Below are 25,088 nucleotides of genomic sequence, written 5' to 3'. Positions count from 1 at the left end.
AGAAAAGACACTCCAGACAAGTTACATGAAGAAAGGTTTGGCCATCGCCAAAAACAGGTTGGCCCTCGAGAGCGCGTTATTGATTTTGTTGTTAGATGAACTGAAGTGCTGTTATAAAGCCCTCACTCCAATGGTCACACTGTAGACACAACACTGACACAACTTAGTGCTCATTTCTTTGGGACTATTCGAGAGTAGGAATACACGGACGGACGGACGGCATTCATGTTCTTTTGGATAAATTGTTTTCGGAATGGAAACAACAGTTTTCCATTCATTCCAACCCCAGGACGATTTTGAGGGTGCATTATCTTGGAGCAGTTCTGGATATTCTCGTTCCAGTCCAGGAATAACAATACGCAGAATATCAGATCCAAAAGAACACAACGCAGTAACCTGAAAACCTTCCCAAAAGAATGCAATTCCTCTCACATAGACGTTCTTTAGATCAACACGTCACGCACTTGTTGGGAGAAGTACGTGACGTGACACCGTTCATACTGTTATCGGATGTTCTGAGAAACTTACTTCACGCAACACACGGTCTGTAAACTTTATTGCCTATTCTTGACGTCTGGTACATCTCCACCAGGGATACTACAAATACCACTACAGAACATACGCACCAAGCAAGAATGAAATATGAGCAACTAGAAGTCGCTCAACACTGAATAACGCAAAGTTAATTATTGACTGTGTAAGTATCGTCTGACTACAGAGTAGAAAATACGGTGATATGCTTTGATCAAGACAGTAGCAATAAAGTAAGCATGATGAAGGCATCTTTCACTGATCTGTAAGGTTGTTAAACTGACGGTCACTTCATAAATACTATTTCGAACCCTACATCCAAGTAATTTCAAAAGTGTTGAACTTAAAGTGCCCCAACGGGTTAAATAAATGAACTTATACTTGAGCGCGCATTGAAACATTGCTTGTGCAAAGCTTTCTCTATTGTATTCAGTTCTTGCAAGCATAAGGCAAAAAAAATGTGAATTCCCGGGAAGTTTAAGAGAATGTTTAAGCCACTTAGTACCCTATGAGGAGGCGCCCGCTGGCACACAGGGAAACCAAGTAACCTCTGCTCACAGGATACCCACTAAGCTGGTAATAATAAAAAAATTACATATAATTTACTTTAATTTTGATGTATAGCCTTATCTAAATCTGCGTTATTATGTAAAGTTAAGTTCTCCGTTTTCCAGCATGTTTGTAATTTACTGTAATTTTTTTTTTGTCTTGTCCCGCCTCGACTAGCTTTGTGGCTATTTGCGGGACAAGCCCTTTATATAATCCGAATCTGTAAATAAATTGTTGTTGTTGTTGTTGTTGTTGTTGTTGTAAGCTGCAGGTCGGCGAATCAATTCAAGTTTTGTTGGGCTGAAAAACGCCGTTCGGTTCGTTCTCTCTGGTCGCTTCATTTGATCGCAGTGGGTTATGGGAAGTCATAACTTTATTACACTGTCGAAGTACTTAGCACTGTATCGCTAATTGGGGACACTTAATTTCAGTAAAAATAAATATACAAACTGAACACAACATTTGTTAAAAATCCCAACTGGTGGAAGGCAGACCAGTTGGCTATTTAAATAGCGTGATCTTGGATTTAAAAACGGAGTTAGCGTAAAACAAATCCAAGTGTTCAGAGCGGGACTTTCCCTCTCCTTCAAGAAACTGGAAACTTATCATCGTTGTGCTCTTCCGCGCCCACGTCCTCCTCGTCTAGCGGTTCCCTCCATGTATCCACTGAAGATTGCATTCAGCGGAAGGCCTGGGCACGGGTTGATCAGTAGCTGCCTGCAGTGTTCAAGAAGAACATCTCGTCTGAGAGCATTTACAACCGACATCAGGTCTGAAAATTTCTGGCCGGCAAGTAGAAGAGCACCGTCCTGCAAATCTCTCTATATGAAGACAAAAAGAAAAAAGTAATGCCTTGGTAATCAAAGATAGAGTAGCTCTCTTCAGTCGGACAATTTAAGGGGCCGTGCTTCACATACCTCATTCTTTACCGAGGTGTAAAATGGGTATCAGTGAACCATCGAGGAAATATAACAAACTACAAGTGCTTATACCAACTTCTCAAAGCGAACACCATGTAAGGCGTACATTGTTTGGTTGGCTGTTCACGGACAAATTTCACTGTTGTAACTAAACTCTCTGTTAGCCGAAAGTTGCCTGTAATCTCAGAATGAATAGGACTCTATCAATGGACCAGTGGTACTGAATTCCTGTTCCAAGTTATTGGTAATAAACTTGCAGTAAACGACGGCTCACGAATTAGTAGGTGATTCTTTCCTTCACTGACACAGATAGGCTCTGCCGAGCTCGCCTGCTAAAACTGTCACCCATAAGCCATCCTCAGAAATTCAATGTAGCAAAGTAAAAACTGATACGCAAATAGCAATAAAACAAAGTATGATTACAGCCACGGGCTCATAATTTTGAAAAACGTTAAGGAAGTCAATCGAAAATAACGAAAAGAGAAAGAGACAATGTGTTAGGGCGGTTTTCAATTTGGTGTCGTAAAACCAAAACCAAAGTTATTACTCTGGCCAATCACAGCCAAGTGCAAACACCGCAATGCACCAATCAGAATTCAAACCAATCACACGTAACCGGCGCCAAGCGCGGGAAAACGCGTGCGAACGAGTCACATTGTTTTTGTTTTTCTCAGTTCTCATTGGTTGATAAAATGGCGTGAGCTTAGCTAACCAATGACTGACATAGTGTAGTAAAGCAAAACCAAAGCACATGCCAAATACTTTCGACACTCAATTGAAAACTGCTCTATTCAACCAGTGTATTGTAAATATCAGATCAGACTGACCTCGATTTGAATTTGAACCACGCCATTGTCACGTGTTTTCACCGCCAACACGAACACGCCCTCGTGAGCTCTTGAAGAACTTATGCGGACGAGGAAATGGCCAGTAGGCTGGTCACTAAGGCGATTTGCAGCCTCGGTCTCGTCCATGTGACCTGCGAACCAACTGGTTTGACAGATACAACTATAAGGAATACTTCATATTAGAACAAATTAATTCAGTGTTTAATTAAACCAGTGAAAATTGGCGATGATCATGAAATAACCGGGAAAGGTATTTGTTCAAACAGCGGAGCCACTTTATGGCTGACACAAAGTAATAATAATAATTATTGTTCTTGTACTCCATGTGCTGAAAGCTGTGCGTCAATGTTATCAGTGCAGTACTGCCTCGGAAATGAGAGATTGTGACACCTAGAGTTACCTTGCTATAAGTGCCTTCCAGTTCGTTTTATACATCAGATCTCATCCGTGAATGGGTCGTGAATGGATTATACCAGCACATTGCACTTTGCATGTTTTAGTCTCATACGTTTTAGAAGTGTTAACGGAAGACAGTAAAAGAGACTGATAGTAGTTTACGAGCTTAAAGACGGTGCCTACTATTGTTACTGCGCATACGTTCTGCGCATCCCGAGATACTCGGGTTTCCTATGGGTGGTACCTACTAATACAGGGATATTTTTGCGCAGTTTAAAACTATGAGGAGAAAGCAGAACTTAGCAAGTGCTCTTAGTATCCAAAAAGAAAATTGGGGGTAGCCATGCATTTTTCAGAGATAATAAAGCTTCAATTTGCAAAAAAATGGCATACATTGCTTTGTATTTTACTGCTTTTTAGAATAATTGTCGCTTAATTATCTCTAAAAAATGCGTGGTTACCCCCAATTTTCTTTTTGGATTCCAATAGCCTTTGCTGAGATCTGCTTTTCCCGCATAGTCATAAACCGCGCAAAATACTTCGGTATTAGTAGGCACCGTCCTTAAGCAAAAACGTGTAGTTGTGGTGAACGAGGGTTAAATACGCCATCGACATTGTCCCACTCACCTTTCCTTTATGCCTTTTCGTACTGAAATGGATTTTTTCATCAGATCATACATCTACAACAGAAATAAGAGAGTGTATTCTTGATTATTGGGAAAAGGTGATATTTTTCGCCGGTTACCACCCAAAGTGCCAACAGAAGTGTAATTTACGATTACAATTTTCTGATTTGAATGTAACGAGTTCTAGGGTTTAAAAGAAGCAAACAGCTTTAAATGTGGTTGTGGTTGTGATAGCTAGATTTTTTTATCTGGCTTTAATGAAATGTAAGTTTGGCTTATTTACAGTGTAAAGTTTGTTGACGAAAACGCGTGGTCCTTTACATACCAAATTAGATTCGCTGGTTTTCAAATGAAACAAGCCCGTATTTTCAATTAATCGAGATGCTACCTTCATCCATTGTTACGTGAACAGTTACAAACTAGGACCCAAAATTACTGTGCTGTGTTGGACACTCGCTTGACACAGCGGAGAGGCACCAGGAATCTTTGGGGTAGCTCTTCTTCATTCTTAAAGGGACTGGTTCTTCACTACAACAACTCGACGACAGTTCTACAATTATTCAGTTCCATTCTAAGACTACTCTACAAGTAAATTAAGACTTCTACTCAATTCTACATCTACTCTACATCTTTACTACAAGTATCACTCAAATCACGCCTTACTTTATAGTGTGCTGTAAACATGTTTACGACTGTAATTCAACCAAGGCCAGATGGTCCCAACCAGAGATAAGAATTGGTTTCGCCAAAATACACTAACAGGAAAGAAAAACACAACTGTTCTAAGAAAATAGATAGAAAGGGATAAACCAATCAGGATTATAAAATCCTTAAGTGTTTTGCCTTGATTTCAACCTTTGAGGAGGCCCAAGCCAAGGTTAAAGGAAGTAGACAAACCTGTCCACAGCACAGCTGTTAACTCTATAAATCGTTGAACAACAGGAAAATGTCAAATAATCTGGAAAATATCCATCAAAACTATCGAAAGGAAATAACAACTGTATTCTAAAATTAAAGTAAAAAAAAAAAAAAAAAAACTTACACTAGCTTCACAACAGCTGTTGTGACCCCCCCCCCCCCTCCCCTCTTCCTTTCACCATTGTTGGTTGAATAACCAGGCCTTCTGCTTGGAGCAGCCGAGGCCTGGGAACGATAAAAAGCGGGACATTTTGAAGACGGAAGAAGACGTGCATTTTGTTATCTTTTTTAACTCTCATTGCTTATTCGCCAGTGTTTATTAAGTCAAATTAAACCTAAATAGTTTAATGAAGACTACATGGCTGCTCAAATGCCTTGGATCACGAAAAAACCTCGTAAACGTGCACGAAATGTAACTTATGGTAAGTAAGCCAGTCTTCCATTTCCTCAAGTTTCAGGAGTTTAACATTTAGGCTGCAAAATTTTAATCGTTTTTGTTTTTTGGACTATTTGGTAAGACCTCTGTTTATCTGGAACTGTTCTAGTTACATTAAACAACCTATACGGATACATAATTATTATATACACAGGTTGGGGTGGCCTTGGAGATCCTTGAATTGATATATCTTAGAAAGAGCACCTTTTGAAGGCATCCGTCTGGCCCTGGCTTGAATGGTCCAAAGAGAGCCACCAGCACAAGAAAGCGATCCATTGTAATATGGTCATTGGCTTGTTAATTGTAAAAAGAAAGAAAAATTAGTATTATGGAATGGTGAGTATTTGCATGGATCTTGTGTTACAATAATATCATTACTCAATGACCACCTGCAAAAATGGGATCATGTTTATTTAAGACACCTGTCAGTCGAGTATCAGTCGGTATATCAGTCGATACTTAACTGATATCTTAGGCGACACTTGGTCGAGATATTGACTGGCACTTGGTCGAGTGCCAGTCGACATATTCTTCAAGATGGTAGACTGTTGGTCACCACTATCAGTTGACACTTGGTCAGTTTGATGGTCTACATTCAGCTGACACCTCAACGGTTATGGTGCAATGAACTGTCAGTGGCATATCAGTGGACTGTTGGTGGTGTATCAATCAACTTTTGGTGCTGGAGTCTTTCATGCTACCATGCACACATTCATTGCCTAGTTTATGGTCACGCGACATCCCACAATAAAACTCAGTGTTTCCTGCTAAAAGCCCAAGAACGGTTAACATTGCAACAACCATGACATCAGAGTAACAGTTCATTGTTACCCTCGAATGTTGACCGCTTTTGCATGTGATAAGAGTGTGACTGACAGTGGCATTATGTCGTCGTAGGTGCTGATATTCAGTGTAGTGGGCAACTCAAACGAAAGCAATTTGAATACAATATCACCCCAGTACGTCAGTAGAGTATCTGCCAAGCATTATACATGTTACAATTTTTACAACAAAGCAAAAATATATACCATATTCAATATTCAATAGTCTACACAGGAATTTTTCCACATTTCCTTGTTGCATCTCCTTTGAACAACAATCCTTGGCAGCTTGGCGAAAGTTTTTCCAACTCTTAAAAGAAATAACAAGATAATTTTGTAGAAATATGTTAGATTTTACAGACTTTAATTTCATGTTTCAGCAACATAATATTAAATCATGATACAAAACCATTTTAATTGAAAAGGATAATCATGAAACACAAACAAGTTAGAAAACAAAACAACACCTTCAGTAGCCCATAACCGATTCCATATTTTTATTTAGATATGATGGGTTTCAAGAAATAGCTTGTGAGGTTGTGTTACAACTTAAAAAATATGATTCTAATACTAATGTAATGCTAATACCATACTGATAATACTTATGACGTATAGCATGCAATAAAAATGTCATCCTTGCATCTAGGGGATTCAACGTGCCTGACGTAGTGAAGATTTCTTGACATTTCGCAATCGGCTACGATTAAGAAAATTAAAATGTTTGAAGAATCTTTTCTTTACTTTTATAATAACAAGTTTAATTTTAAATACCTTTCGATCATAGTCTCCTGAAATGTTTAGCCAGAACGTTTCTGATTCATGTGAGAAGAAATTCTCACCTATATAAAGATGGAAAAAATAATGCTTTTCATTGACATGTTAGGCTGTGGTATTAAAACATGAGATAAAATTAGAGGGCATCAAATATGGTGGACATCTTTATACCAACTAAACTTCTAATGTTTCAGTATTAAATGGCAAACCATTGCCCCTTGAAATTACAGTAAAAGCACTATTGAGCCAACAACTGCGAGGGCTAAAGAAAAATTTACTTTCAGCTGAAATGGGTGAAAAATACAGGGCGATGCTTTGAGAATAGATGGTTGGCCACAAGTAAATTTTGGGGAAAATCCAAGCAAATGAAAAATACCCTAAATTTCACATGGTTAACTGCTTTTAGCCTTGTACACAGATGCTCTTTGGCATCGTCACAAATTCTTCCCCTTGTGGGAGATAAATGTGGGGTGATCCCACAGAGTCTGTGTATACAGCGTGTAGGAGACTACTATATTCTAATCCCATTCAATTAGCTACCCACCTTCTTCCTCGGATTCCTGAGGACCAGGTTTTACCTTAGACATGTTACTCTCCACCTCAGAACTAAAAATGAACAAAACAACGTACAATATGTAATCAGCAGATTAAAAAGTAATAATTCTTTGAAATATTTTATGGAATCTCTCACAATTTTAAATCCATGAAACTATTTTCTTACAAGGTACTGTTTTATCTCTGTAAAGTAAAGACTATCCCCCTTTATTAAACCCATTTTGAAATCACTGGTGATCCTTGCAATCTGATTGGCTCTCAACAGTGCGATTTATTCACGAATCGCACCATTTTTTGCTATGAATCACATTTTAATTTTTAGCCAATCAAAATGAAAATGAAATAATAATAACCAATCAAATTTAATGGCGTAGCTGCACTAACCAATCAGATTGCAGAAAAATATAGGGCAAAAAAAGTCGTTTGTGGGAATTTTTGCAATTTCTGTTGTCCAAATCCCCCCTTTTCCAGATTAAAATGGATGAATTCAATATTGACAAAAAACTGTGAGATTTCAAAATGGGTGTAATAAAGTGGTAATTGAACTTCGTGTCATGCAATTTTGGTCTGAAATCATACTTGTGATTTCAAATTGAACTCGTGGCGCGCTGTGCGCTCATTCAATTTTGAAATCACACGTATGATTTCAGACCAAATTGCACTCCACTCAATCAATTACCATTATAAAACAGCAATAATATTATTATTGAAGTGGTGCATGGAAAATGGCCCAAGTGACTCTTGATCTCACATTAAATTTCCCCCCTTTTTACAAGGAAATAATAAAAGTCTATTCTCCAGGATTGAAAAGAGGTACCGCAATAATTTTACATTAAGGTCAGTTATTTCCAGAGCCATTATCTTAAAATCACTATGGAACTAGCATGTTCTGTTCATTCTGGGAAGGTAAACTTGGTCTTACTTTTTCTTTTGAAAGTTCTTTATGGACCTTGCTACAAAAACTTGCAATAAATCAAATGATGGATCATAGAATTAACTCTGCAGTGTATGTTAAAGTGCTGAAGTGAACCCACAAATTTCCCACTGAGCGTTAGCCCTAGTAAGGAAATGGGAGACCGCACAAGGCCCAAAATTAAAATTCTTTGACCTCGGCGGGAATAGACCTATTCACACTCAACAGCTAACTCAATGTTGTACCCAATTCAGATTCCTTGGGGTTAAGATTCTTTTCCTTTGCAAGGAAATTCAACAGTACCAGAAACAATGCTAAACATTTCAGATTTTCTTCTCAGAAAGTCAAGTCTACGACAGATAGCAAAATTTCTTCAATTATCCGGGAGATTACACACATAAATCTGGAGACCAGAAGATACAGCTCAAAATCTGGAGACTCCCGGATTATCCGGGAGAGTTCACAGCCCTGATATTCATTCCTTGCAAAACATCACTTGACCAATGTTTTCTTAATACTGACAAAAGTTATTAGTTCATTAACATAGTAGCTCACCTAGCATTTCCAGAGTCTTGTAGTGGCCAAGACAAGCTACTTGCACAGCTGCTGTCACCATCAAGGCTCTCTTGAGTAGGATGCTTTGGACCAAGCAGCTTTGCATCCTTACTGTAGAATTTCAAAATGTCGTCCAGAACATCCATTCTCTTCACATCCACAAGAATCTCTAACAACTCTTTTGAGGTTGTTTCAGTGAATTCCCTGAACAATGCAACAGTTGGGTTGATCTTCTGTTGTTCCAGTTTAGGAATTATCCATGAAAATTGAAGCCGTGAGGCTACCATTCTCCAGTCATTGCCAGACTCTTTGTGGAGATTCAGCGACTTTGAAAACTCGTTCTGAAGTTCGAATTCATAGTCCTTTACTAACGCTGGAAGACGTAGAAGCTAAAACCAGTAAAAGGATTCAAATGAGTAAGTGGTAGGAAAGATAACAGACATATCTTGCTGTAAGATGCAACATACCGTGTAGCACGAAAATTTTGCAGGAGTTTTATTTTGCGGATTGACGAGTTTTTGTGGTTTGCGGGAACAAATTTGTGCGGTTCAAGATGACTGAAAGTTTTGCTGGGAACTAATTTTTGCGATGCTCTGTTCAAGCAACAGAACATTTAAGTAGAAAAAACCTTAATACTTTTAACTTTTATTGTACGATATGTTGAGTCACAGTTCACTCTACTTACATATTAGAGACATATCACTGTAATACCTTGCTGCGTAAAGGGACTGAACAACAACAAAACAAAACAAAAAGCCTACCTGGCCTACTATGCACAACCAAACACTACATTATTTTATAAGAAAGCAGTATGAATGTTTGAATTACCCGTAGCTGAAACCTTTCTAGGCATACAGAGGGCCAGTTAAAGATGTAGCAAGTATACAACTTTGAAACCTAACTGGGAGCGACCTGCTAAAATGCAAAAACTTTGCCCTACTGTAACGCAATGAGGCAGACTCAGCCGATGATAAAAACACTCTTGTTCAGTTGAAGTTTCAAGAGTTGAAATAACTTCTGTGCAGGCCGCCGCAGAAGCGCCACTAGAGCATGGTTGGTCTGTTTAAGTCCAATGTATATCCCCCCAGTGGCTCAGATCTATAAAAGTGGAGTTTTTAATTTGACTGAAGGGAGTTAATTTTTGCGGCGTTTTATTTTGCGGGTGTTTTTTTTCTGCGGGAACTAATTTTTGCGGATCTAGGTCAATCCGCAAAATCAGCAAAAATTAGAACCCGCAAAATTTTCATGCTACACGGTAGTATAAAGTTAATTTTTTTGTAAATTTTTATAGCCCATAAATTAAGTTCCATGACAAGATGATCAAATGCATTTTACAGTATGGAGACACACTCTAGATCAAATTGGAATTTGAAAATGTTGTTTTTTGAGGAGAGGGGAAAACCAAAGTACCCAAGGGAAAATTTCTCAGATTAAGGACGAGAATGTACAACAAACTCAACCCACATATGATGCTGAGTCCAGGGGTCAAATCTGGACCACATTGGTGGGATGCAAGAGCCCTCACTACTGTGCCATCCCAGCTCCCCAAAACAAGTGGTGGTTTATGTCATTGTCGGACTTACAGAGTAATAAATATTGAGAGAGTGAGTCAGTGCATAAATGCATGAGAAGTGACTCTATTGAGGGGGGAACATTTTTTTTATTATAAATTAGTTTACAGGTAACATGTTGATAAACTAGTGGCTCTCTCTAAAATGAATTATGAGATGAATGATAAACAAACTGCAAGTTATTACCTATGGACTAATCCCATAATTACAAAAGAAATGGTGATGATGATGATAATGTTTATTAATGATAATCGTAATGGATTTATATTCAAGTGACATAATATTTTACTAAAAAAGTAGGTGCACTGGGTTCATACTGGTGTAGTAAGCAGACCTTAAGTAAACTTGAACCCTACTTCAGATGTGAACCGGTTTAATTTCAGCTCAAGTAGCCTATTTTGTGGCCATGGTAATTAACACATTTCCTTCAAAGGCACTGAAGTATACTCTCAAGTCTAGCTCAGACCATCCTTACGAGCTTACTTATGCACTGTGAAAACACATTCGAGAAGTGGACGTCAATCAAACACATATGGCGGGAAATTCAGGGCAAGCTAAAACATGCGAACTTGCAAATTTGCCTCTACTTCGGCGGACAACAACTGAAAATAAATCCGTATAGATCTTCTTACCAAGGAATGAATGACGTCAACTTTTTAGACAAAGACCTTATGTAAGTATTCATGCTGTGTTTTTGTTTTGTTTAAATGCTCTTCAGGCCACAGACACAATTAACATACACGTGTCTTGTTCGACAGCAAATACCTTAAACCAATGCTTTGCAAGGGTACCTTCTCCACATAACTTGATTGACAACCCGATTACTTTGAAAGCATACTTTGAATTCTAAATAAATATGAACGCTTATCATGGTAAGAAAACATGCATGATCTCAAGTATGCTTGAGCTCTGGTCATACTTAAGGTCTACTTACTCCGCCAGTATGAACCCACCTAGACTACTAACTTTTATATCCATATAATTAATCTAAATTGGAGCATTTTATAAGGCTTCATAAACCACATGCCTGAGTACTGGCTTGATACATACAAAGTTGATGCGACACTCACCAAAAATTCAATTTTAGATGTTCCATTTGTTTCTGTTTGGCTTTGTGACACAGAAGATCCTCCACTCCAACTGAGAAATGTGTTCACCGTAAAGAAAGGAGTGTAATAATTATTGTTAAATTACATGCTTCAATTAATTTGGTTTTATTTAAAAAAAATACGAAACACACACAACTAATGGACCCCAGGATAAAATTTTCAGTTGTGAAAATCCCAAAAATGTAAGTCAGTCATTGATTGGAAACCTATTTCAATCCATAAATCAACTTTTTTTGATGGCATGATTTAATGAAAATCACTTATTTATACAAAAACTGGATCATTTTATAAATACAGTTTGAGTTATTTGATTAGCTTAGTGGGCATGGTATATGAGCCATGATGCAAATATGCCAAGAAATAGAGACTATTGAATTGTCTTCTGGTTGTTCTTGTAGAGTGAGAACAGTAAGATCTAGCAATATTTCTTGATTTTTAAATAAAACAATATTCCACTCGTGCTTGTTGGATATGAGATGATTGTAGCCAACTCAGTACAACGCACCTTGTTGCCTATTGATCATCTCATATCCAATGTGTGCTCGAGGGACAACTGTTAATTATCATAATCAATGATTAATCACTGATCACACTAACTTGTTAACTATAGTAATTAGATTGATTACAACTAAACAAAACAACTAAAGGTGTTTTGATTTGAAACCTTAACCAGCTTTTACCTTCTTGATCTATCATCTCCCATGATGATGTTGATCAATTATTTAGTAGTCAACGTAGTCTGTTGGAGATTGATGTTGAATCCTTCCTGAAAATTATTTTGAAAAGTCATGTTACATAATTGCACTATCTGATTGGTTGAATTTAATAGTTGGTGATTTGCAATGGGTGTATAAAATTGTGGGAGCAGGACAATAGACATGAGACGGTGAATTTAACTGCCAATAATTACCTGACATGATTTTTGCACACCAATCATGGTAATTTCTTTTCAATACGCAAGGGGTTGGCCGCTCATCTCAGTGGCAAATCCTGTCAAAATTTCTGCTTGCTAATTGGTTTGTAGCTATTGTCTATAATCTTGAGTACAGACAATTAAAACGGCATCAGATGTAACACACGCATTTTCTCAACGAAAAATAAATAAATATTGTAAAAATAAAAATAATATTCTATGACCTATACTCTTATAGACCATAAAATGATGCCAAAACATGTTCAAAATTTGGCAATGAAACCACTCGCCGCCGCGTGAATTTTGAACATTTTATGACGTCATTTATGTCTATATAAAGAGTATAGACAACAGAAAATTGCAGTCGATTCTCTTGCAAGACTGAAATTTATTTCGAAGAAATCTCTGAAACATTGTTCTATTGTGTCAGGTGAAAACAATCCTCATTACATGTATATTTGTATCAGCTAGGGGCGAGTTCTGTCTGATGTCGGAAGCAAGGAATTTTCGATGGGCTTCAGCATTACAAACTACGCTAGCGTATAAACTATGAAAAGCTCTGCCATGTTCTTTCCCTTGAAGGGGCTACTACATCTGAAGAAAGAGGAGGATTTGGGGGATAAATTGACAGCATACAGAAGAATTGGAATATTGCGCAAAATATTTGACATCGCATTTCTAAGAACGCCAATGTTTGGCGCCATGTTTGCATCTGGTATGCGTGTTTTGGTTGACGACACAATGTGTTTCTTTCAGATGCAACAATTTTACAAGCTTTCATAGTGCAATCCTAACACTGGATTGCGGCTTGATTTTAAAATCAAAATAGGACCATTTCTTTTGTAAAATTTTCCGGTTATATTATAATTACATCAAAGCTTTCTTGTTCAATGAGTTTACGCAGTGTTTACGCGCGCGCCGAGAATCACGCTCCGTACGTCAAAAGCTGTTTGAATCAGCTTTCACGTGTCGTTCGAATTTCACGAATTTCACAACTTGCATTGACGAAAAACCTTGCTTACCGAATGTAGATATTCAGCAGGATCCAAGCCTGATCAGCCCGCGAAGGTGAAACGATTTTAAACCATTTCACGTTTCAATAAAGTATTCTGCTCTTCTTCTCCTGTCTGCTTGAAATGTTCACGAAGCTGAGTGTCTGAAGTCAAGAAATATGATTGGTTCAAAAAGCTGTTCCTTATTTGGAAGCCTCCCCACTGTTTCCCCATTGAGCAAACCAATGAGAAACGTACTATTTTTAGGCGTTTTCCGGGAATCCCCTTTCAAATGGCAGCCATCTTGGATTACTACAAATTTCGCTTTTAATACGTGCAAATATCACGCCTTACCCATGGAAACATGGCTGTAAATGGTTCATAAACAATATGGAACACAATATCGAGGATTTCTCGAGGCTATCTTTGAAGGAAATCACTGAGAATAGAATAGTATTATTGGACAAAGTCCAGGAGCAAATACGATCCGCAATTAGTACTTTAAATTCTCAAAGAGATCTTTCATCTGTAAAGAAAGATCTTCAGTCCATCTTGCAACGAATTTACAAGAACGTAGATTTGATTAAGACTTCATGCAAAGAAGAAGGTACTGGTTTCAACGTAAAAATTAGCCATTGTTATTTTGTCATTAATATTTCTTAGCAATCTGTAGCACGGAAGACAGCCGGAAGTGAAAGTAGACATTTTGTCAGAATTCTTATAAATGTCAACCAACAGTTCTAAGATCATTGTACTTCAAGAATTTCACTTTTGTCAGGATGAGCTAAATTAGTAAGCAATCCTGAGTCTTTTACCGTATTATTGACAGTAGCAATTTACTGGGGGTTTTTTTGTTTGTTTTTAAATTGTTTTTGAAAGATTACTTTGTAGATGTACATGTAGATTGGGGACGTTTTACTTTCTATTTCCATCAAATTTATTTGTTTCTGTCATTGTTTAAATCTTATAATTGATATCAGTGTAAAATTAAGCAGGCTTTTGACCCAAAGAGTTCATGGCTTGTGGATGGTTAAACATTTGCAGAATTGTTACGGTTGCATTCTTCTGGAACCATTCCGGATTACGAATACATAGAATAAGTGGTATTCTTGTTCTTTTGATATCCATTCTGCTTTCAGAATGAACAGAATAGTATTTGGTTCATTTGACCGCTGATAACAGTACGATAAGAATGTCGTTTACTTAGAATGACAGGAATTGCATTCTTCTGAGAAGGTTTTCATGTGAATGGGAAAATGCAGACTTGTGTTCTTTTACAAACTGGTATAATTTCTGTCTATTCTGTCATTCTTGAACTGGAATATGAATGGCCAGAAATGTCCCATAAGGGTAAAGAAATTTGTAGAATTGTTTAACTTTAAGGGTGCATTTTTTTTTAGAACTGTTCGAGAGTAGGAATACACAGAAGACTACAGAATAGATGGTATTGAAATGTCCCCAAATAATATTCCCTTAGGTAAGAGGCTATTGTATATGTTCAATCAAATCAATTTCACATACTCAGATGACTAAGTAAAATAATTGACTTTGGTGTATCGACAGAAAGGGAATAGAATTTGCTGAAATTGTTGCTTCCTATTGTAGGTAATGGTAGCCCTGAGTGTTGTGCAGGGTTGTCCAAAGTGTTAGGCCTCCCTTAGTTAAGCGGTTCACCAGCCCCCATTAACGTTGTCATCTGAGTAGAGAATGACTGCAGCAATTGTCTCTTCATATCATGGGAAAAAACGTAAGTCCCACTCTATCTCTATATTATTATTTCTTTTTGTAAGGTTAAACAATTTCTTTGCAGGATCATCTGCATTGCGGATTGCAGGGAAAGTAAGTCAGGAAGAATTAGCTTCATGGGAACGTCTTGGAGAGGGAGGATTTTCAAGTGTGTATAAGGCCAAACTAAAAGGTAATGATGTGGCTGTCAAGGTGCTAAAGAATCTCAAAGAAACCAAACCATTACTTACAGAGGGAAATCTTTTGAGGTATGTCTTATTTTCCCTTAATTAAAGCCCTAATAATGGTGACCAACATCCAATTTCTCCTTACAATATCATTGCCTGATCTGTTCTTATCAAGGTTGTGTGAATGAGAAAATGATAATTTAAGGTAAAATGCCTTGATGTAAACATTTATGTGACATGGATAACCCACTGTAACAACAACAACAACAACAACAATAATTATTTTGAAAAACAAAAGAATAAATGGTTTGTCCCACAAATAGTTACAAAACTAATCGAGGCGGGACAAGACGAATACAGGAACGCTTTAGAAAAGTAACGAGAACTTACAAATACAGACATGCAAAAACTTTATGTAGTAACCGATTTAAAGCATTTTATACTAGTTTACAAAATAAAAGTAATAATACTAAATGGAACAATTATTTAGTTAGTCCTACATTTTTAATTATCATAGGGATTTCAATATAGTCATACTGTCTATAATTTATGAAAGATGAAACACTAAAATGGTTTATAATAAAATAATATTCCATAGTAAAATGTTGCAGACCTTTTTTTCTAGTCCTGAGGTTAATGCTTGAGAAGGGGACATTCAGATTTTTAGAATTAAGGCCTCTTGTAAGAACTCTCTGTTACAATGAATTTTACCGAATGTGAAGCACACAAACTAACCCTTGAGGAGAAATACTTTTATGTACCCTAAGGTAAACACTTGAAGGTTTAAACTATCGTTTGTTAATAGACTCATATTTCAGTATGTCTTTGAGAACTTGTGAAAATAATAAATCAGGTAGATGGGCTTTGGATTTTTATACATTTTAATAAATTTTTATTGTCATTAGGATATGTATTTTTATCTTTCGAAGATCATTAAAGACTTATTATTATTATTATTATTATTATTATTATTAACAATTAAGTTAACTCAATTAATCAGTTCTAAATTGCACTTTGTCTTTGAATACTACAGAGATCTCCGACATGACAACATTGTCGCATTCAGAGGAATGAACATTTTGAAGTGCGATATAGAGCATGAGAAATTTACTCTTAAGGCTGGAAGTCCTTTCCTGGTCATGGAATACATCCCTAAGAATCTGTACAGGTTTGTGGAAGATCACAAGACTCCAGAATCTCAGGGACTTCCCAAGAGTCAAGTATGGACTATTGGGAGAGGAATAGCAAATGGATTGATGTACCTACACACGTTGTACCCACCCATCAGTCACAGGGACTTGAAACCTGATAACATTCTGGTGCGGTTTTGTTCACATATCATTTATGGATGGTTTTATTCAAAATTTACATTGCTTTAAGTTTCAATATTTTGGGAAAAAGTGTCATGCATGCATTGTTTTGTATTTTAGCCCTTTTTAGAATTATTGTTGGTTAGTTATCGCTAAAAATATGCGTGGTTACAAGATTGAATGCACATACTAATATAAGTGCAAGTCAAGATTAGTTTGAGAAGAATATTTCTGTGTCATTACTACTCTATTTATACACATAAGGTAAGTGGATGGTTTACGTCTCTTCTCATTTATGATTAGTTGTAACATTATAATTCCATTGTTTGTGTTCAGCTGGATATCAGGAGTCTGCGGGTCAAATTAGCTGACTTTGGTTTGTCAAGAACAGTTGAAAGAATTGGAAATGATCTTTCTTTATTCCATGCTCGCTGGACAGCTCCTGAAGTTTGGGATAATTACATTGATGAAGAATACATTGAAGGTAAAATTTTCAAGAAATTTTGTATACATAAGGATGAAATAAATTATTACTATATACTTAATGAAGGATGGCAATGCAGGTTTTGTGGTTAGTGCATCAGACTTTCAATGTTGTGATTTATTCAAATGTGCAGTTCCAGAAAATATCCATACTCCTCCCACGGAAGGTCTTTTGTTTTGCACCCCTGCTCCCCCTAGGAAATTCCAGTTTAGCTTTACACTTTACTTCTAAAATTTTTACTTTTAAGACCCCTTCCCCCTAGGAATTTTCGATGACCTTCCGTGGGGTGGGTATGGATTTTTTCTGGAACTGCACAATGTTTCTTGTCAGTACTAATGATAATCTTTAATTAGGAAGCTTCTATCACAAATACTGTGGTTTTCGAGAAGGTCCTAGATATCTAGAAATCTACAAAGAATCTAAATATGTATGATCTACAAGCATGAATAAATAAATAAATAAATAAATAAATAAACAAATAAAATAGTAATTAAAAAGCAATAAAATAAAACCTAAGTACAAAGTTCAGATAATAAATTTCTTTTAAAATTGCTAAGGCTGGAGGGTTTCTGGTTTGGCTATCTAAGGTATTCCAGTCTTTAATAGCATGATAGCTAATTTGCTGCTTTCCCCATTGTTTGACTTAAGGCAGTTTAAACATGTCCGTGTTGTTTAAGTATGTCCTTTCATTAATAACAACAGTTCTTGAATTAATGTATTTTCCTAGAAGGAGAAACTGGTGAAGAGCAGTTCACAGAGGAAAACAACACAGACGAATTCGTTGACGAGGGCTTTTACTTGCGTGTCGACATCTACTCTTATGGGCAGGTGGTGGCATATACTCTAACAGGAAAAATGCCTTGGCAGGGACGGAACTCTGTGAGTGTTAAAGGAATTCAAAGTAACTTGATTCAGAGGGATGACAGGGTTGAGATACCTGAGGAATTAAGTGGTAAACTAAGAGATGTTATTCTACACTGTCGTATGGAGGATCCCGAATGTCGTCCCACAGCTGACAGATTGGTAATGGATTACTTTAGTGGTAAGAAGAGACTGCCAGAGTGAAGTAATTAATTGCCTTAATTTCTCTACTAGACATGGAAGAACCACTGGCCCGATACATCCAAAATAAGTTATTCTGCATAAATGGTTGTAAAAGAAGTTGCTTGCAGTGGGATTTTAACCCATGTTCCCTGCATCATACTAGTTGGGTGTGATAACCATCACACTACTATACACAACACCATCAGGTTGTCCTGATAGTGCAGCCTTCTGAAAATGTTCTGTCAGGCAACATAACAGAAGTAGTAGGTGCATGATGGAAACAGATATAAAAGTCCAAAGGAGTCTTGGGAAAAATAAGAGTGAACTACCTGTAGGCAGCAAATCATAGTGTTTGGATGGCAAATCACTGGCTGTCAGCATATTTTGAGAGGGATGTGATGTTAGTGGTTTTCACACCAAACTTGTATGTGGGGACTATGTCGGGACTCAAATTTCACTCAGGACAAATTTTGAGAACAATGGATTATTCAGTAAGTGACACAGGCTAGTTTAATGGCCTTAGCTTCCACGAGCCTCCTGTAGCTCAGTGGTAGAGCATCCGAACTAGTAATCGGAAGGTCTTAGGTTCGACTCCTGATAGGAGCAATGCACTCAGATTTTTCTCTGAGTATGGCTATGTCACTTACAGAATAATCCATCATTCTCATTTATTCACCAGGCTTAAAATATTCAATCAAATTTATTCCATGTCATATTTTCTTTCCAGCATTTATTCAGTTGCCTTATTTTTTCTTCAACGTAAAGAGGGTGGTCATGTCCTTTATTTTGATGAACTCTGCAGTGGTCTGATCTAATAATCTTTCTTCAGTAAATAGAGGTACTGTGTTAAGTCAGACAGCTTTTATTGCTGTTTATCGCAGGTGATGTGAATCCTTACCAAGCTGAGACCAAAAGTGCTGAGTTCTTTTCTTGTGGTTTCCTTCAGCACACCTCCATCTTTGTTGCAGAGAGTCTGGTTGATGAGGTAACGAATGGACTCACGAATCCATCTTGCCATCTTGTCCTTTCTTTATCCATTGCAAATTTAAATCTGAATTTGTTGTTGTTATATAAGCAAACCTATAAAATTGGTCTCATACCGCATCAAACATTGCTGCCAGCACTGATTGGTCATCCAGCATTGCCTCAGCAATGCATGATGCATCTGTGCTGCTTGCATTCTATCCTTTTTATTATCATAATAGTATATTATTATTCCTATTATCACTTCCTTAAAGAGTTCCATGTCAGCTTTACCTTCACTATTATAGAGCAGCACTGCATATCAACATTACCTGCAATAATATTGCATGTCAAATTGCTTCCAGCATTGGACACCAAAATTACTCCCAACAATATGTGCAAAAATTGCTTCAGTTGTAGTATTTTAACATTGCCTCGTGAGTATAAAATAATAAGCTGTCTCCTGGGTTAAATACTAATATTGACTGCCAGTGTAGCCTACAAGAACAGACGTCTTTTCCAGCTTTTGTTTCACGCACTGTGAAGAAAGACATAACCAGAAGAGGCATCTAGATCTGCTCTTGCAGACTAATGCCAATTATGCAGCAGTTTGGTGGCACTCATTGAGCATAATAATAGGCCATTTCCTAGTTGCTGTGAACCTCATTATGAAAGCAAGGCTAAGTACAAAGTTTTTCTTATGAAAATTAGTTTTCATTCATTTGCAAACAAAACTAATTTTCATCTGAAAAGCTTTTGCACTTAGCCTCGCTTTCATAATGAGGTTCACAGCAACTGGGAAATGGCCTATTGTATCCTACATTATCACTGCCGTTGCATATCAACAGTTCCTCCAATGTGTGTTTTCATTGAACAGTCCAGTGAAGGCTTTTTCAAGACAGGAGTTCCTCCCCAAGGCTTCCCCTCTGAGTGTCTTTTATGCAAAGTAGAAGTGGGAAATGAAGAGTACAATGATGTTCCAAAGGAATGGGTTTATGAACAGAAGTACCGCGAGTATTATGGACACTTCAGACAGGTACGTACGTCACATCAATTTTGTTATTTCTCTCTGTGTCATCAATGCAAATGTAAACATGAAAAATGGTAAGAATATCATTTCACCTGTCAGGGGTTTACTTTTAGTAGTAGTGGTAAGGGATTCATGTGATACAAATCTCATGTAAACGTTCACATGCGCTTTAGGATGTAAAAACACTAGATTGTCAAACTATCGTTCTTTTTCTCTTGAAATACACTGAGGGAGAAGCAAATAGGACATTTCCGAGTTGCTTTTAACATTATTATGAAAGCAAGGCTAACTGCAAACAATTAAGTCACGCTTTCATAATGGGGTTCACAGCAACTTGGAAATGGCCTCTCGTAGGAGGCTCAAACTCGTAAAGCGTGGATTCTCGCGCGCGAAGCGAGTCTCACTTTCCATTTCCTCGTGTGCTCCAGACTTACCCTTCAAAGACCCTGCTTTGGTACGAGTTACAACCCAAAAAGTATGGACTATTTTGCAGTCTATGAATACACAAATGGCAGCTGCTATCGGTCCATTTATGAACTCAACCCACCTACCCAACCCATGAAAAAATGATTGGATAAGACAACCAGTGGTGATGTGGGAAAAGCCTTGATAGATTAATGTGTAGTCATCTCTCTCAAAGCAGACACAATTGCAAAGTGGACACGTTACTAAGGTACTGAGACATCAGTATGGCTGGTCCCAGCCAAATGTCCCACGTTTGCCTATATCTCAACTCTTTTAAGTCGCACACCTCTTTGGAAAACGCATAGAGCTGGTACAAAGGATTTATGCCTTACAGAGAGAGAGAGGGTTGACGTTAGCTAAAATTGATGGATCAGAGAATTACTAGTAACTCTGCAGTGTATGTTAAATTAAAGTTCTAGAGTGGACCATGAATTTCCCACTGAGCTTTAGCCTTAGTAAGGAAATGGGAGACCACACGAGTTAGAGAAAAAAAAACTTACCACCATAATCACTTATTATTTGCCCCCCTCTGGCCTCCCAGCTCAGTCCGTAGAGGAACGATGATCAAACCTGGAGATCGCGGGTTCATGAGGTCAAAGGGTTTTTTTTAGCCAAGTGTGGTCACCCATTTCCTTACTAGGGCTAAAGCTCAGTGCGAAATTCATAGGTTCACTTAACACTGCAACAAACACTGCAGAGTTGATTCTCTAATCCAATATTGAGCCATTAGAAAAGTTGTAAAACTGCTATATTTAAAGGGGAAGTATCACGCAAATTTGTTGTCATTTCAAAACCCAAAAACGTTTGTCTGTCAGCAGAAACAGAGAAATAATTGTCAAGTTTGATATAAATTATCACCCCAGTGCAATAAAACTGTCGATTAGCGCCTCTGGCCAGAGACAGAGTAGGCCGGTATGGATTGAAACTTGAAAAATGTTAGGCTAATGTTTTTCAAGTTCTCGCATTATTGTTTCCAAAATGCGTTAGAACAGATCACGAGTTGTTCCTTTCGAGGATTGAGTTGATTTCTTTCCTCTCGTCATTCTAGAATTATTGGCAGCTGATTGAAGGTCTTATTTCATAATCTTAACAAAAGATATTAAAAACCCCATGATACTTCCCCTTTAACGTCAATGCCCAATGACTAGAATTCACGAATATGTAAAATTTTTCTTTTAACTTTAGGCAGCCATTGATAAGAAGATTGAAGACAATCCCGCCATTGCACTCAAATCGTTGATCACCTCACGTGAGGAAGAAGAAGAACGACAAGAAATCCAGCTGAGGTTCGCCCAGTCAACTTACTGTCATCACAGGGCCGTGCGAGAGATCTGGAGGAACCTTGAGGACCATAAAAAGAGGGAGCTTGTTGTGTGTAAGAACACTGTGCACCCAGTTTTTAGCACCTCTTTTGGGCTCCATGTGGCTGTACTTACGGCAGACAAACCTCAGAAGTTTATATTTGCCAGAAGATCTAATCGAGGTAAAGTGAAGCTCACTGAAACTTGCAGTCTTTCTGCCTTTTCCCAGGAGAATCTATTTCACAATTTTTTTTGTGGTTGGATAGTAGCGGATATAAGGTATTTATTAAAAACTCGATCATTACATAATGCAATTCCAGGGATTTGATTGGCTTAGCGGCCATGGTATATAAGCCATTATACCATGCCCAAGAAATAGAGACCATTAAGCGAAATCAGCAAGATCTAGCAATATTCCTGATTGTTTTTAATAAAACAATTATTCCACTCGCGCTTGTTGGATATGAGATGATTATAGCCAACGAGGCGCGTATCTATCATCTCATATCCAACGCGCGCTCGTAGAATAATCGTTAAATATGCTTTAATTCTACCTAAGCAAAATTAACCTAAACGGCACATAGGTCCTTTGTGCGCTCAGCCCCTCAATCATTTTAGTATTGATCAATCCAATGGATAATCGGCCCCAATAAGTCACTTTGTTTTTGACAAGTGGTGAAAAAAAAAAAAAAACCTCGCGCGCAAAATCCAGGACGATGCGGGGAGGCGAATAGCAAATACGTTGCTGAATTTGAGTGGTCAATCAGAACGCGCGAAAAACAATATCCACTAGTTCCCACAAGTCTCCTGGCGCTCAGTGGTAGAGCATCCGAACTAGTAATCGGAAGGTCTTAGGTTTGACTCTTGTTAGGAGCAGTCGGATTTCCTTTTTCCGAGTATACCTGTGTCACTCACTGAATAATACATCATTCTCATAACATCAGATTACTTCAGAATGATTATGTTTTGTAATTTTATTCAGAGGGAATGGCAACTCCAGGCAAATTTACATGCGGAGCTGTTGAAAGTGCCTCGGTAAAGGATTACGTCAAGAAAGACGGCCATACCTATGTAGACCTGATCCAAACGGCCGCGCGAGGACTGGAGGAAGAACTCCGTGTCGAACTGAAAGGTAGCGACATTGAGGCTCTTTGCCTAACAACCGTGTACCTCAAGTTCGACACGCACGAGTGGGGTTGCTGTGGCTTCGTCGACCTGTCGGATACCCGAGTAGCACCCGAGCGCCGACTGACATTCGAGCAGCTTGGCTCTCGGTTCACGACCGGCCCGAAGGACAAGTTCGAGCACGAAGAGGTGGTCGCTGTGGACTTCGAGCTTCCGAGGATGGTGGAATTCGTAAGAGAGTATTACGAAGATTTTGCTAGCTCAGCTAAACTCGTGGTAGTGAAGGTTCTGCAGTCATTTTTCGGAGTCGCTGCTGTAGAAAGAGCCTTTCGCGTTTATATGGAAGGTGGCCTTTTGGAACAAGATATTCAAAACTTGCCCTATACCAGCTAGGAGCTCGAATCGTTCGAATTTTACTTGGAGAAACTGAGAAATAAAAGGTCAATGAACAACACCACTTGAAAGTACTTTAGTATAACTTTCAACTGAATGATGACACTTTAGGATTTTATCCACACAAAAGTTAGAACCACCTTGTACAGCATAATAAACAGCAGCACAGGAACGTACTACCTAGTAGCTTTCATTTGAATGCATGGTCGCTCTTTAGGATTTCATCCGCGGAATTAAAAGTGGACCCACATTACATAACTCAATGGTAAACTTTATCTCTGCTCTGTTGGCGTGAAGTGACTTTTCTTTCCCTTTCCCTCCCCCCTACCCTCCCCCGAAAATATTCGATACTCGGGGTGGGGGAGGGTATTGACAAAAAATGGAATCAAGTCCCAGCAGAATGCAGGATATGTGTCCCATGAACCTAGTTTAATGGCCTTAGCTCCCTCGAGTCTCCTGTAGCTCACAAGAAGGTCTTAAGTTCAACTCCCGATAGGAGCACTCGGATTTTCTTTTTTTCGAGTACTGTATGCCTTTGTCACTGACTGAATAATACGTCACTCTCACAAAATGGAATAATAACACAAATTGTAAATCAATGTCAACGCAAAATGTCATAGTAACGAAAAATTTAATAACTTTTAGGACATTTAAAGTGGCATGAGACCCTTTATGTATAGGTAACCAGGAAGTCGAGAGGGTTTCTACTTACAAACTGCTTGGAGTCAGTATTAGCAAAGACCTTTAATGGAACTGTCATGTTGATAACATCATAGCCAAAGTCTCCAAACGTCTTTACGCAATTAGGTTACTTAAAAGATCCAGTTTTAATAATATGTGTTATTATCTTTCTGTCAAAAATTATTACAATTTACGTCAAAAGTTGTTACATTTTGTGTTGCTATGACATTTTGCATGGCTATTGCAACATACATGTACTCTTGTAGCACATGATCAAAATTCCGTCTAAGTAAAAGCTTAAATTAACCCTTTTTTGAGATCTTGTTTCTTCGCGACACGACAACCTGTCGAAGCACAAATCGACTGCAGTAGAACATAGTGCATATTTTTCCAAGGAATTACTGGGAAAGGTGCGAGAGCTTTGGCTAAAGTTTCTCGGATTAAACTTCCAGAGTTTTTACACGGACGTTTTGTGCCTTTTCGTGTTTCATTTCATGGTGAGCATCTTCTGGGAATTTTAACGTACACCACAAAGTGTGTTGATGCGATTGAAGTGTTAACATACTAGGGACCATTAGAGGGCTCATCGATTTTGCACCTTGCAACAAGAAAAGACAATAAACCGCTCCATAACATTGTAATCAACTGGCTGAAAACAAGTTGGCGAAACAAAAACATTTGTTAGATTTGCAAACAACTGGTATCAAGATGAATGCTTACAAAGTTAAACACAGTTTACCAAGGTGCGATCGATTGTTGAGAGGACGGAGAGGAAAACGAAATCAGACCTGGCCGAACGCATTGAATCCTTTTGCATTGGCGACAATTCCCGAAAATGACGCAGGCAAATCCTCGGAAACGAAATTTTCCCCAACACTTCGCGTGGAAGCTGTCGCCGACCTTCGAGACGTGCGCATACAAGACGAACACTTCCGAAGGATTATTCGCAATG

General features: G+C 38.0%; 2 protein-coding genes across 5 annotated transcripts; one reads left to right on the top strand and one right to left on the bottom strand.

Moving 5' to 3' along the window:
* Nucleotides 1–543: 543 nt before the first annotated feature.
* On the bottom strand, nt 544–13,591 carry LOC146481659 (uncharacterized). The gene is made up of 11 exons (XM_085107745.1): nt 13,458–13,591; nt 12,203–12,288; nt 11,484–11,553; nt 8,843–9,231; nt 7,364–7,425; nt 6,817–6,884; nt 6,253–6,355; nt 5,429–5,517; nt 3,872–3,924; nt 2,828–2,990; nt 544–1,901 (listed from the first exon to the last, which is right to left on the bottom strand). The coding sequence occupies exons 2-11, from the start codon at nt 12,223–12,225 to the stop codon at nt 1,686–1,688; spliced, it is 1,236 nt and encodes a 411-aa protein (XP_084963871.1). The 5' UTR covers nt 12,226–12,288; nt 13,458–13,591; the 3' UTR covers nt 544–1,685.
* On the top strand, nt 4,991–24,736 carry LOC146481658 (uncharacterized). 4 transcript variants are annotated; one of them, XM_085107737.1, is made up of 10 exons: nt 4,991–5,210; nt 5,379–5,560; nt 15,238–15,421; nt 16,374–16,659; nt 16,987–17,134; nt 17,862–18,176; nt 19,060–19,163; nt 20,019–20,177; nt 21,822–22,119; nt 22,920–24,736. In XM_085107737.1, exons 4-10 carry the CDS (start codon nt 16,411–16,413, stop codon nt 23,453–23,455), a joined length of 1,809 nt encoding a protein of 602 aa, XP_084963863.1. In that variant the 5' UTR covers nt 4,991–5,210; nt 5,379–5,560; nt 15,238–15,421; nt 16,374–16,410; the 3' UTR covers nt 23,456–24,736. The 4 variants fall into 4 exon arrangements, with proteins under 4 accessions (XP_084963863.1, XP_084963864.1, XP_084963862.1 ...); XM_085107738.1 differs by having other exon boundaries at nt 4,991–5,214; XM_085107736.1 differs by lacking the exons at nt 4,991–5,210; nt 5,379–5,560 and adding an exon at nt 13,701–14,034 and having other exon boundaries at nt 17,865–18,176.
* Nucleotides 24,737–25,088: the final 352 nt, after the last annotated feature.

This window comes from Pavona decussata, unplaced genomic scaffold, assembly GCF_977016875.1.
Source record: "Pavona decussata unplaced genomic scaffold, jaPavDecu1.1 SCAFFOLD_48, whole genome shotgun sequence".
Taxonomy (NCBI): Eukaryota; Metazoa; Cnidaria; class Anthozoa; order Scleractinia; family Agariciidae; genus Pavona; species Pavona decussata.
This window is presented reverse-complemented; position numbering and strand designations above follow the sequence as displayed.